The sequence below is a fragment of the Dioscorea cayenensis genome, chromosome 11 (assembly GCF_009730915.1).
Source record: "Dioscorea cayenensis subsp. rotundata cultivar TDr96_F1 chromosome 11, TDr96_F1_v2_PseudoChromosome.rev07_lg8_w22 25.fasta, whole genome shotgun sequence".
In the NCBI taxonomy this organism is placed as follows: domain Eukaryota; kingdom Viridiplantae; phylum Streptophyta; class Magnoliopsida; order Dioscoreales; family Dioscoreaceae; genus Dioscorea; species Dioscorea cayenensis.
In genome coordinates this window covers 2,631,549-2,646,218 of record NC_052481.1, presented here as the reverse complement: position 1 = coordinate 2,646,218, position 14,670 = coordinate 2,631,549, and the positions used below count along the sequence as shown (strand labels likewise).

At 32.8% G+C, this 14,670-nt stretch overlaps 2 protein-coding genes across 2 annotated transcripts; both read right to left on the bottom strand.

Annotated features, from left to right (window-relative positions):
- Positions 1-878: 878 nt before the first annotated feature.
- On the bottom strand, positions 879-5,441 carry LOC120271999 (mitogen-activated protein kinase 2). Its single transcript, XM_039278697.1, has 6 exons — positions 5,072-5,441; positions 4,285-4,414; positions 3,046-3,183; positions 2,490-2,822; positions 1,590-1,773; positions 879-1,498 (listed from the first exon to the last, which is right to left on the bottom strand). Exons 1-6 carry the CDS (start codon positions 5,230-5,232, stop codon positions 1,326-1,328), a joined length of 1,119 nt encoding a protein of 372 aa, XP_039134631.1. The 5' UTR covers positions 5,233-5,441; the 3' UTR covers positions 879-1,325.
- A 4,470-nt stretch (positions 5,442-9,911) lies between these two features.
- On the bottom strand, positions 9,912-12,295 carry LOC120272000 (50S ribosomal protein L5, chloroplastic). Its single transcript, XM_039278698.1, has 3 exons — positions 11,985-12,295; positions 11,719-11,919; positions 9,912-10,447 (listed from the first exon to the last, which is right to left on the bottom strand). The coding sequence occupies exons 1-3, from the start codon at positions 12,246-12,248 to the stop codon at positions 10,112-10,114; spliced, it is 801 nt and encodes a 266-aa protein (XP_039134632.1). The 5' UTR covers positions 12,249-12,295; the 3' UTR covers positions 9,912-10,111.
- Positions 12,296-14,670: the final 2,375 nt, after the last annotated feature.

The window sequence follows — 14,670 nt, the reverse complement described above, 5'->3', positions numbered from 1 at the left end:
GTTTGATAATTGGCTCAAGCTTGATCAAGTTTTATTTTTATAGCTCAAGGTTGACTTGATATATAAATCGAGCTCGCTCGATAAAGACTAATAAACTTGATTTGATCATAGATAATTTTATACTTAAATTCGAGCTCAAGCTCAATTATATATATATTTATAACAAATTAATATATAATATATATACACACAAATACAACTACTCGATTAAATTCATGAGCACTCGAGTTAAGTATTAAGATGCTCAAACTCAGCTTACTCGAGTAGACGAGCTACTCGAGCTCGAGCTTGACTCGACCCTAAGCGAGTCGAGTTCGAGTTTTTCCCCTAATGAAAGGTACATGTAAATAGACCATTGAAAAATATTATTGCTATATATATATATATATATATATATATATATATATAGCTATAAGTATAATTAAATGTTTATTATGATTTGATAATGAATAAAAAATAAGAGAAATCTCTTTTATAACTTTTCATAATAGTACATCCATATGTAAAATATGTCATGTAAAAATATATGAGTTAGACATACACCAAACTAAAATATTTGATAAAATAATAACTTCAAACTATTTAAATGAGGTATGAATTTTTTTTTCATAATATAATTTGATAATTCACTGCAATAAAAGAATGCAAAGGCCCACAGAAAACAAAAGAACTTAAATTTTCAATATACATAACATGAAAAATAACTTAGCACTGGTACACATAAAATTTCAGACTTTTCCGGTGTACACATACAAAAAAATAAAATAAAATAACACCAATGAAAAATATACACATTTCAATATAAGTAAAGGGTCCTACCAAACAAATGCATACATATTTATATATATATATGAGTTAAGGTATATAACATGCAAAGATTTGCACAAATTCATAGGAAAGTATTTCAGATGCAGTTATTTTAATTGTACTACATATCCAACAGTAAAACAGATGATTAAAGAACACACACTACTAATTAAGCTTTACCATATTAAAAAGCTAGCATGGTAAGTAACAATACCAAGAAGGTGTGACAGACAAACGCTATAAATCGGTTCTTGACGATCACACATAACAAACTATTTCAATTATTCGTTGTCGTCGAAACAACTTTACATGATCAACCTTTTCTCCAGTAGCTTCTCTCAACCTGCTTCAAAGCATGTACTTATTATTTTCTTTATGCTCTACCAACAACATCGATTTCTTAAAATTCTATAATGCGAGCATCAGGTAGAGAGAACATGAGACATCACGCGGTTCTTGTCCGGCCGAGGGCGAATGACACTACCGATAAATTGTTCATCGTTACAGCACAAGGTGCTTTAGTGCATTGGATCTGGATTGAATTTCAAAGCTTCTCTCCAGATGAGTTCTTTGATGTTTTCTTCAGTGAATGATGGCTGCTCAAAATCAAAACTAAATGGTTCTGGGCAGAATGGCTCGTCGTTGATATCATGAAGCGATGACAAATACGGGTGATGCAGGGCCTCGTCAACTAGAAGAAGATATATAGAATGAGTGTATAAATATCGATAATGCAGCATGAGAAATTTTTTGGTGCAGGAATTAGGAAAAAGTCAATTTACCTGTAATCCGTTTGCTAGGATCGAAGACCAGCATTTTTTCCAGTAAATCAACAGCACCAGGAGACATGTTTGGAAACCTTGCAGAAAATTGTTGTTTGGGGTACTGTGGCAGCTGTCTCACATATCTACGGGCGTTATCACTTCGAAGGAAACCAAGGCTCGAGTCGTCAGGTGAACCTATCAACTGTTCATGAGGAAGAGAGACAAAACATTGTCCCATAACAAATTTAAGAATTGTATCAATTTTCTGATAGATATGCAAAAATAACTCCCACCAACAAGTGACAACAACTGTCAGTAACTATTGAAGAGTATAATTTGAAGACGTCTTGAAACTTGTTGGGCAAATGGTAAAAACATATTTGCAAAATGATTTGAGAATGTATGAAAATGACGTTGAGAAGTACTCAGGGATGAAATACATTGCCAAACAAGTGCAATATAGAAAAACTAAAGAAAAGAGCAACAGCAAGTAAAAATCAAGATAATGAACCACCAAAATCCTAAGAAAAAGAGTGAAATGGCAAAAGTAAAAAGTGAAGTTACATGGGCCCCCATTGAGATTAAAAGCAGGTCCACCACCTAGGCTCCAAGGTCAAAAACTATCTAATCAATAAAGAATATTATGTAAATAATGAAATTAGCTCGTGTTCAAAGATTTGAGAATACATGCAGCAGTTAAGTCCATGACCAATGATGGATATATAATAAACAGTAGGTGAAAAGACGTGAAACGCTGAAGTTTGACATCAAATTGCAATAAATTAACAAATAAGTCAAGAAAAACATTTGCAGGTAAGATACCAAAGGTAAAGATAATAAGTATAATTGGGAATAAAATCATAGACAAAAAAACTGTTCTGCAAGTTTATTAATCCAAGTAGGAAACCCCAATAGTACCTCAGTGATCAGCCTTAGTTGATGCACATAGTCTTTTCCTGGAAATAAGGGTTCCCGGGTTCCAATTTCACCAAGTATGCACCCAACTGACCATATGTCGATAGCTGCAGTATATTCTGAACAGTTAAGCAGCAGCTCAGGTGCTCGATACCAACGAGTGACAACATATTCTGTCATGAAATCCGTTTCAGATGTAGTCCTGGCTAATCCAAAGTCTCCAATCTTAAGGTCGCAATTCGCATTCAATAGCAAGTTGCTTGGTTTTAGATCACGGTGCAGGACATTTGCTGAGTGGACATATTTCAGGCCTCGCAGTAACTGATATAAGAAATACTGCAAGTACAATTTGAGTCCATGAATAATGGCATCTCAAGGTAGTCATCATATAAACAACAAAATTCATGTAAACAAATAATTGCAGTCCGAATGCTTAAAACATCAATAGGATCTACAGTTTGACATGGTACCAATACGCATAACATTCAGTTGTCATATCCCACAGCAAATATTTTGGAACAATTCAAGGGAAAAAATGCCACAACTACAGGCACCAAACCTGGCAATGATCATCAGTTAAAGCTTGGTTAGAGCGAATTATCTGGTGAAGATCAGTATCCATCAACTCATAAACGATGTACACATCATTGAAGTTTTCCTTTTTTGGTGGTCGGATCAGATCCTTCATGGCAATCACCTGTAATGAGTAATATCTGAGCCATAAGACAGTGCAAAATTGAAAAAGAAAAATATTAGCTTAATATAGTAACAAATAACTGAAAAGGCAGAAGTAAACAAAAGGTAGCCAAAACCAAGAAACCCTAGGATGAGATCCCCATGTTCTCTGCACAACATTTAAAAGGAAACTATTACAACTAACCATAGACTTGTCAGCAGCATGAAAATTTCAAGCCAGATAAACTCATTAATCCAATTAAAAATCAAAGGGAACCAGCACACTAGAGAAATTAAATACCTACACAAAAATATCATCACAATGTGGAATACCAGATCAACCACTGCACTGAAATTGAATGAACTGTTATCTTATATGTACCTTGAGTGAAATTTACAAATTGCACCGATTTGTAAAAGGGACCACCACTTAATTTACTTGTTAATTATCAAGTCACTTAAATTATAGAAGCAATAAGCATTTCTGCTCACCAGTCCATGACTGTTGATGAGCAACCCACCTTCCTTAACAGAGGCTATAAATTCATGTCTATATGGGGTGGCATAGGGACTGCAAAAACCTGTCAATAACTAAACTGGACTACAATCAAGTGCAGACAGTTGTGGGAAAGCGCAATATCCAACAGAGTTGAAAATTTAATTAGAAATCAACAATATCAACACATGCCAGTGATTCATTGAGAGGTGAATGATGTGCTAATTGCTGGATTGCAATTCATAAGGGATATAATCATGGCATTTTAAATGTTTACAAATGAAAACACAAAACCTCACAGGCAAGCATGGGTACAGCAGTGCTTTCCACAATACATGACAATAGAAGTCACTCTGCACCCAAAAGCAGGTCGTGACTGTAACAAAGAGTGTATTTAACAAGTAGCCGATAATACAGCAGATAACCAAAAACGATTCTTAACAGTTTGAGGACACCCATGAGCATCAATCTTCTGGTGATAATATTCCTCTCTCCACAAATAATAATGATAAGAGTGTATATATCTCATCTATTGAACTGGCAACAGTATTAACTATTAAAACAGAAAAATCAGCAGCAAGATATAGAGAAGCAAGAATGGCAATGACACAAGTAGGCCAAACTTACATTTTCATGGTCCATATGCCGAAGCAGCTTTATTTCTCGTAAAGTTCTTTTGGCATCAATTCGATTATCAAATGCATTACCGATCTTTTTTATAGCAACCTCTTCGCGAGTTTGAGAATTTACAGCCGCACTACAACATTAAAACTCTTATTAGACTTCAACCATGTGAGAAAAGGTTTATAATGTGATAAACATAAAAAAAAACTGGTAAAATATATCACAAGTTTTTGGTCACGAGCTAACTGTTAACCATCACAATCTACTGCCCTTAATGTTGTATAAATCATCAAAGAGAGCACAAAATATATCAAACCCAGCAACTTAACAGAAGAAGGACATAAAGTTTAGCAAAACAAGAAATTCAATCTAATTGAGGCATTGTGTCAAAAGAAGACCACCAGGATGATTATCATAGTTAACAAGGGACTCAAATTATTTCAAAACAAGACAGAGATCCTTAAAAGTTAAATCTCAATTTCAAGCATGACTTCAAATCCTAATTTGTAATTTCCTTAAAATCACTCATACCGACCTGAAAATCTAAAATTAACAAATAAAAAAAATTAGAAACATAAAAAAAACAAAAAACTCGATCCAAAACCTTTGTCTGAACAATAAAACCCTAATTCCAACCATCCTCCATGTCCATAAAAATTCCAAAACCTCATCTTTCCTCGATTCCCACCAGAAACCACCCCAAACGAAGCCAACAAACAAAGTAATTCGAATTGAAGAGGGTGAAACATGAAAGAATCAGGAGAGAAAGAGGAAGATGAGTGAAACTCACCAAACAATGCCATAAGCGCCGCGACCGACAGGGCGAATAGGAGGAACATACTTGGTAGGAACCTCGAAGAGGTTGCCATAGACATTGTACTGAACGTAGCGACCGCCATGGGTGACGACACCCTTTATCTGGCCCTCTCCGGATCCCGAGCCACAATCCATGGTACCTTCACCTCCAACTTGCGCGCTTACTTCTCTGACCACCAATCCTTTGTCCTCAACGATCAAGAGCGTTGGGGAAGAGAAAAAAAGAGGATAGAAAAGGAGAAAAGCAAGGAGAAGATGGAGAGAAACCCGTGAACCCAGAGATGGAGATGGAGATGGAGATGAAGATCGTCTTCCTCTCTCTCTCTCTCTCTCTCTCTCTCTCTCTTTCTCTTTCTCTTTGCTTTTTGGTTTGATTTTTAATTTAGTTTTGAGATTTATTATTATTATTATTATTATTATTATTATTATTATTATTTATGGGTATTGACTGGAGGAAGAAGGGAGAGGACAAAATGGGAGGGAGGAGCACACCACCAACGTGTGGACTTGTCAGCATTCACTAGCCAAAAGTCTCTTTTTCTTCTTTATATATATATATATATATATAGAAAAAACATCGGCTATGAACATTTTCATAGTTTAAAAAAACATGAGAGAGAAATGTAATAAGATATAGAGGGATTTTTTACGGTAGCTAATAGATCAACGGTGCTAAAAAAAAAATTCATCAAATGCACAGGTGTTAAGGTGTGTTTTGGGTTTATTTTAGCTTAACAAATTATATTCAACTACGTAATCGATTGAATTATCGCAGATCTGATCGAATCAGCTCGGATCAAAAATATCGTCAGATCATACTGCAGTGTGCTACCATTCATAAGCATATAAGCATAGTGATAGAAATTCAGAACTTGGCTGTTGAAAACTAACTTATCCAGATTTCAAATCTACACGCTTGAGTAGATGATCCATCCTTATATATATATATATATATATATATATATATATATATATAGGGTTTAAAGTCATTTGCGTACATATGTACTTAGATGACTGTTTAGTAGAGACGTTTATTTGCAGTCGTAGGATGATGATTCAACGACTATTATTTATGTAGTTAATGTATAGATTTATTATTTATGATCATTGTACTATATGGTACTGTATAACACTAGTTAACAGTATTTAATATTGTTTAAGAATATATTTTAGTTGTTGATGATTATCCAACGGCTACTATAGATGACTCTAGATTTAACATTCAGAAACGTCCCTAGATAGATCCTTGTGTATGTATATATATATATATATATGAGACCATATTTTCTACAGATATCTATAGATCTTAAATTTGACAGACATTCACAAAAGCCATTTGATCAACTTCCAACCTCAAACACACCCCAACCCTGGCCGGCACCCCATGCCCAAAACCCTAAATGGAATTCCCTCTCTCTAATTTTTCATTATTTATGGATTTCTACAGGGAAGATTTAGTAAGGTTTAGTATATGATTTTACTTGTCAATATGAAAAATAAAGAAATTATTATTTCTAAAATAGTAATATTAGAATTCCATTTCGCTTTTAAATTAAATTTGAAGGTTCAAATCCATGTTTATACACATCTCAAAAATAAATAAATAATTGTCACTTTTTCATTTATTTTTTTTGAAAATATTAACAAACTATAAATAAGATTAGAATCCAGGTTTTTTAATTGAGGTAAAAATAAAATACCAACTATCATATTACAGAGTATTTAATTTTGATTTAATTCTGACTATGACTATGTTGAAATAAAAACATTTGTGATGTTTTAATTTGGAATGAAACAATTTTTTCCATGATGCTTGAACATAACTAGATAAAATGAAAAACTATAATAGAGACAAAATTTTTCTTACTTGGACTTAGACTAGTATTTCTTCGTTTGGGTTAAATAAACTTAATCTAAATCTATTCCTGGTTAGAAAAAAAACCCAAATAATTTTATACTTTTCAGAATTGACCAACAAGTTTCACCAACCATCATATTTCAAGGCAAATGGGAATGCACACAAGGTTTCAAGAAAGAAACAAAAGTTAAGATTCTAATGTTTTTCCTACCTATAAACCTTAGACTTTATATATATATATATATATATAAATATAAACCAATAAACACCACCCGAGAAGGGTAGTCAAAAAGATAGATAAATATAGCAGTGCATCAGTTTTAGTGACTTAATAATCCTTTAGAGATTTACTATATGCGACTAATTAACACCTAAGAATATGACGATCTACTGTATGCACTCAAAATAATATATCATTGATCACAACCTTATAATAGTAAATCTTTCTTATCTTGCAATCCTAGAGGAGTGAAGAATACGAATCTTCTTATATGAAATTAGTAAATAATAAATGAACAATACTACTACAATATTTTTATAATATCTTTATAATATTTGCATAATACTATATGGTGGCACAAAACAAAAAATTCAACTTCTTAAATGCTCACCCAACTGAATGACTTACCACCATACCATCTAGGGTTATCTTACCTTCATTCCATCTGCATTTGGGTTTTACTTATATTGATTAATTTTTTCAACTTATTAAGTTGGAAAGAATATTGAGTTATAGAAAGTTCAATTAAATAATAATAATAAAAAGTGAGGCTGCGTCACCTTTGAAAAGAAGTTACCAAGAGAGAAAAAGTGTTTAATTATAAAGACCAAACATTGACTTTATTTTTTTAAAGACATAGTTTTAATTCATAATATTCATTTGATGGTTAAAAACTTAAAATGCAAAAATAAGAAGAGCTGATCACGTGTAGCTCAATAAGAAGCATTGGATGTAGAGGCAGGATATCTACCAATCATATGAGGCCACGTCACTCATTTAATGGCCTATGAATGGCCTCAAATTGGATGGTAAAGCATTTAATTTCAATGATATCAAGATGCCAACCAATCAATATCTAACGTTGCCTATCATTCACAAGAAATTCAATACCAATTTAAAGAAGAGAGTTTAAAAAATAATAATAATAAAATAAAAGCTTGAATTAACCACTGATGCAAAGCCCCAGAAGAGTTGATATTTTATTTTCCTCTAAATTCAAAGACTGAGTATTAAATTATGTGATTTATTCATATTTATTATAAATAAATAAATAAAAATAAAAAATAAAAAGCACAAGCAAGTCTTAATTTGACAAATTCCCTCACTTCGCATTAGGATTATATATAAGCATACAATAAAAACCCTGACGCTAGACTAACTAATTCTTTACAATGAAAATCATTAGCATACTTTGATTTTAAAAAGTTTTATATAAACATTTATTGCGCAAACAAATAAATATAATTAAAAAAATTTAATTATTAATACTGCATTTAATATAAACAAAAACTGAAATGTAATAAAAAATATTTAAATTTATTCTTTAAAATACTATACATCTACTTTAATTGTATCATATGTGTGTTAACTACTTCCCACTGATGAGATTTCATTTATAGTTAAATGCCTATTGATGAACAACTGTATTACTTAATGTTAACAGATGCACAACACTTAACAATAATACAGATTACAATATGAAGATTGAGTACAAAACTAAACAATAGATTCTTGTTGGTAAACCATCAGGCATGTGGAATGTGCTATAGTCTTCATAAACAAAGTACTGTCTTATTCATTAATAAACAAAAATTGTAAACCTAGTGAATTGATAATCTCCAACAATACAGATCACAAAGCTAAACAATGAATTCCTGTTGGTAGACCATATCATAAAAGCGGGAATACGAGGTTTACTAGTCAATCACAAATTACCTTCTTTTCATAAATAGCCACAAAAAAATTGTAGACCTGTTCAATGGTAAATCTTATTCTACATTTTAGATCACATAACTAAACAACAAATTTTTGTTGGTAAATCATCATGCATGTGTGAATACGGAATAGTCTTCATAAACAAAGTACCTTAATTTCTTATTCATGAATGAACAAAAATTGTAAATCTAGTGAATTGATAATCTCCAACGATACAGGTCAAAAGGCTAAACAATAAATTCCTGTTGGTAGACCAAACCATAAAAGTACGAGGTTTACTCGTCAATCACAAATTACCTTCTTCTCATAAAGAGCCACGAAAAATTGTAGATCAGTTAAATGGTGAATCTTATTCTACAGTTCAGATCACATAGCTAAACAATAAATTCTTGTTGGTAGATCATCATAAAAGCAAGAATATGGTTGACTATTCTTCATAAACAATTTACATTTTTTAGTGGATAACCAGAAAAAATTGCAGAACTAGTGATCTACTGATCTGCAAGCAATTAAGTCTGAGAATCTAATATGAAAATTGCAATAGCGATCCTCTGAACACATCTAGATGTATTAATCAACAAGAAACAGACAGGTATGACCATTTAAGGCAGTTCTAAAACCATTCGGTAAAAGCTTGAACTGTAAATAGTGAGATAATCCAAAATTGGGCGGTAATGACTGTCACGTTGTCAGGAATGTATGATAAAGATTCCTGAATTAACTTAAAACGAGTCCATACAAATGTTTCAACAAGTACCATAACAAGGCATCCATCCTTTTGTTTCTGCATGATGGACAGGTATAATATTTACAAAATATCATAGTGTTTAACATGATCAAGCTAAGGTGGACAATTTAGCCAATCTTTTGAATTGATTACAGAACTTTGAGAAAAAACAAGCAATCAACAGAAGCAGTCTGCATCGGGATTTTGTTGCCTATGCACGGTTGACTTTGGAGTAATTTTTAGTGCTACAAATAAAGAAAATAAAAGGCAAAGGGCATACAGTTGCACCAACATGATCCAAGGTCAGCCATATAATTTGATGAACCAAAAGGATAATAATGTCTAGATAAATCAGAACATACAACAGCAAAGACACTTAAACTGGTTTCACAGAAGGAATCACTTCTCAGCTTGCCAAAAAAATGAAATAGTGCACAGAATCAAAGGAGTCAGAGGTAGTAGCACTACCTGAAGCGAAAGGTGCACCTTAAACTTACCTTCTACCTTTACCCTTTTGGTCGAAGTGAGCAGCCTTTCGTTTCTTCCTGCGAATAAGCACGGTCGGGCCACCACCCTCTCTAAATGGCATCCCCAAGAGAGAAAGCAATCTCTGAGCTTCTTTGTCTGTTTTTGCTGTGGTAGTTATGCAGACATCCATTCCTCTCTGTTTACCAATTGCCTCGTACCTGATTTCAGGGAATACACTCTGATCACGCATGCCAATGCTATAATTTCCATGCCCATCAAAACTGTTTGGGTTAAGACCTTGAAAATCCCTGGTTCTGGGAAGCCCCAAGTTTATCAATCGATCAAGGAATGAGTACATAACCTAACATGAAACCAAAAACAAGAAATATTATAAGAGTCAAACTTGAGAAACAAGTCCCTGAACAAAAAGTGAGGTATAACTAGCTCCAATAAAAAGATGTTGACAGCAAATAAGGCATTTGCACATGAAGACAATTAAAATTTTTGGTGAAGCTGCTGCCATGATTGGATATGTAGGTTTACTGAAATCATTCATTCAAAATCTTATGCCCAGATATTGACAGTGAATGTATACTCACCATGGTAATCACTTAAAACAAAACTACCTCACATGTATAGTTAAACCCATCCAACCACATTCAAAGAAAGAGTATCAATTAAAGAAGCTAAAACTTTAGCATAATGCAATTTTGATTTCTTTTTTTTTTTTTTAAGCAGATGATCAGGAAAGGGTTTAGAATTTTATTTTTCTATTGTTTGTCTAAAACATTAATGGTAAAAATTGATAAAGGACCACAGAAGGTCACCAAACAGGGTAATTGGGAATGTGAAAAATAACAACGATGCAACACATAAGGACTAAAGAGTAGATAGTGATGAAACCAAACAGGTAAGATGGAGATGGTAGTTAAGACAAGATTCATTATAAGTAACACTACCTCATATCTCAAAATGGAAAAGAGAGGAAATTAGGGTCACCACAAATTGAATTTGTTTAACACCAGAGAAAAAAGAACCATGGTTATGGGCAAAGTTAAACGTGCACAATCTTGTGACCAACCCTCCATCTGGCCAAGCTCACTTCTGCAAGTATAATTATTTTAAAAGAGCAAGGACTGCCAGAGAGTAATTCATAATAATTTGTCAATTTCAGACTTGCAAGTAAGGCATGCATTCCAAAAAATGAGACATATCGAGTCATCAACACATGAACACATTGGCATGTCTCTCACATCACTCCATATGGCCAAGCTCACTTCTGCAAGTAAATTTATTTTTAAAAGAGCAAGGACTGCTAGAGAATAACTCATAATACATATTGTCAATTTAAGACTTGCAGGCATGCCATGGATTCCAAAAATGAGACATATCAATACATGAACATGTCAGCATGACCTTCGCATCACTCCTTTCACAAATCAAGTCAATGTCGCAGGTTATTTCAGTTGTGTTGAATATATTTAAGTATAAGTATGTGAATAGCATCATTTCACAAAATATTGATATCAATAACAATAAAAATCTTCATTTTAAAACAGAACTGGAATGCAATAGCCCAAAACATGCCGATACTAGTGAAATTAAAGCCAAAGTGATACAGGAGGTGCTCACATTGCCACGAAGGGTAACAGCTATGCCAACAGTGGTGCCCTCCCGGAGCTTGAAGGCCGCGATGGAATTCTTGGCCCTTGTCTTGACGGGTCTCTGCCCAGTTATGACGGCAAGGTCCTTTATCGCCGCCTCCAAACCCTTGGAATTCTGCTCCGCATCTCCCATCCCACAATTCACCACCACCTTCTCGATCTTGGGCACCTGATAAAAAAAAAAATCCAATAAAACAAAGAAAAATCATCGAGAAAATGGAGAAATCACCATACCTCATGGATGTTCATATAAGAGAACTCCTCTTTAAGAATGGGGATGACCTTTTCGAGAAACACTGACTTCAAACGATTCACTTTCTCGGCATCGGATCGATCGACGAGAACCACGCCGGTCGTGGACGTCGTCGGCGCAGCGACGAGCACCGGCGAGACGCGAATGGTGCGGAGAGGGAGTAGAGTGGGGGAGCAGCGCGTTGGGGGAGGCGAGAGGCTGAGGGGAAGCGGAGAGAGGGAGAACGCCGGCGAGGTGTTGGCCATGGAGAAGAAGAGCTCTCTGGATAAGAGCAACGATGAGGCTTGGGCTTCTTCGATTTTGAATGGAGGGCTTAGAGAGACAAATATGTGGGTCCCATTAAAATATTACTATGGATTTATAACTTAAAGCATTTCTGGATTCTAAAATATTACTATGGATTTATAACTTAAGCATTTTTGGATTATAAAAAGGGAAAAGTAAAAAAAAAAAAACCCATGTGATTTTCGAGTTTTGCAAAATAAAGAATGAGCGATTTTTCGATTCTATGATATGTAGTTTCTCAGATTTGCAAAAGGGAAAAACCGATTATCAGCGATTAACGATGTTAACTTCACAAGGCAAAATCGTCATTTTATTTAAAAAAATCAACTTATATGACATAAAAAAATATATTTAAATTTATTTCTCTTCCAAAATTTCACTAAACAAGAAAAAAAAACTTAAATTCCAAAAACAAACAAAAATCATGTTGAAAAAAATCTTGTTTTTTTAAGCCCACATAGATGATTTTTACATAAATAGACAATTTTGCCCTCGCTAAAACTTGAAAAGTTAACGCCATTAACGGTTTTTCCCTTTTTGCAAATCCCGGGAAAACCACATATCATAGAATCGAAAAAAATTCCTCATTCCTTATTTTCAGAAAACTCTGAAACCACATGGGTTTTTTTTTTGTACTTTTCCCTTATAAAAATATTGTTTGTATTGATTTTTGAAAAATCCAGTGTTTTTTTTATAATTTAAGCATTTCTAGATTCTAAAAATATTGTTTGTATTGGCTTTTCTGAAAAAGCAGAAGCTCTGTAAAAAAAAAACTGAAAAACAGTTTTTTTTTTCAAAAACTAGTTATGACCGGCTTACCAAAAAAAACTGTTTTTAGCTTATTTTTACAGCTTCTACTTTTATATAAAAACTAATTCAAACTGAAAATACAAAAAGTGCTTAACTTACTCGGGAAAATCACTTTTTTTCAGAAGCACTTCTACTAAACTAAAAAAAACACTTTTTTGATAAGCTAATCCAAACAAGGCCCAATGTAACCTTGGAGCCCACAATAACTATTTGTGGTTACAAACGAGAGATTTCAAGTTGGATTTCTTATATTATAATTTAGGTCTTGTTTGGATTAGCTTCTCAAAAAAATATTTTTTTTTTATTTTTATTAGAAGTGCTTCTGGAAAAAATTGTTTCTCAAGAGTAAGTTAAGTACTTTTTTATTTTGTGTTTGGATTAGCTTTTCTGTAGAAGCGGAAGTTGTAAAAAAAAAACTAAAGAACAGTTTTTTTTCAGAAGCTTCTGCTTTTGTAGAAAAGCCAATACAAATAATTTTTTTTGAATCCAGAAATGCTTAAATTATAAAAATGCACTTATGGATTTTCCAAAAACTAATCCAAACAAGCAATTGCTTTCTCAGAGTCCCTTGTGAAAATTCTATAAGTAGAATACCTTTGAAGTAGTGAACATGATGACTGAACCATGACTCTTCGCATAAAAAAATAAAAACAAGAAAAGAAGGTCCAAAAACTAGCTGCGTAACAAATGAAATTTGTGCATTAGTTTCTGCATCATGAGTTCTTAAGTTTTAAAAATAAAATAAAATATCATGGATTTTAAGTTTTAAAATAAATTATATATTGATGTGTGTTTATATATAGTTTTCATTGATTATTTTTTACTTATATTGATGTGTGTTTATATTTTACGTAATTCACATAGATGAAAGTTAGTTGACAATCTAAATTTTATAAAAAAATTATAATAATTTTCTAAGGAACTTAACAAACCACTAATGTGTAAAGATAATTAACACCTCAATCCACTTATGCTCTCATTTAAGATTTGAACCCTTCTTGTTAATAAAGGCACAAACACTTTACTTAACAGAAATTTGGCGCCATTGATCAAATATATTTATTTGTTAAATTAATGATACACTCATTTTTTTCTCTAACTTTTTTTTATTTATGTGAATGTTTATAGATGACGTATTGTGTATATATATATTCTCTCTATTCTTTTTTATTTGTCATATTTTTTAGCTCTTTTTTGTCTTTTTTTACTTGTCAAATTAAAAATTTTGTGCAGCATTAAATATTTTTTTCCCAAATTTACCCTTTAATTTAATATACTTATATAATTTCCAATAAATCATAATCAACTAAGCATTAAATCATATACTCCTGGAGTTTTAAATATGGGTAGTTTTGGAAAGTAATGAAATTTTTTATAAAATATAAGCAACCAACTAACTTCAACAAACTTTTTTGGTCAAAATATCAAAATGGTCCTCTATTTTGTGTTTTTCGCCTTTTTAGTCCCTCTAATATAAAATCCGCCTTTTTGGTCCTCGTATTTTCATATTTTTTTTGTCTTTTTGGCCCCTCTAATTGACGGATCTGCCATTTTGATCCTTCCAGTTGATGA

Bases quoted from the DNA above. Each gene is read 5' to 3' on its own strand.
- LOC120271999 (XM_039278697.1), bottom strand. From the start codon at position 5,232: ATGGATTGTGGCTCGGGATCCGGAGAGGGCCAGATAAAGGGTGTCGTC. The intron at 4,415-5,071 runs GTGAGTTTCACT...TTAATGTTGTAG, and splicing joins GGCGCTTATGGCATTGTTTG to TGCGGCTGTAAATTCTCAAA. The intron at 1,499-1,589 runs GTAAATTGACTT...ATCTTCTTCTAG, and splicing joins TCCTAGCAAACGGATTACAG to TTGACGAGGCCCTGCATCAC.
- LOC120272000 (XM_039278698.1), bottom strand. From the start codon at position 12,248: ATGGCCAACACCTCGCCGGCGTTCTCCCTCTCTCCGCTTCCCCTCAGC. The intron at 11,920-11,984 runs GTATGGTGATTT...TTTTTTTATCAG, and splicing joins CTTATATGAACATCCATGAG to GTGCCCAAGATCGAGAAGGT. The intron at 10,448-11,718 runs GTGAGCACCTCC...GTTTCATGTTAG, and splicing joins CTGTTACCCTTCGTGGCAAT to GTTATGTACTCATTCCTTGA.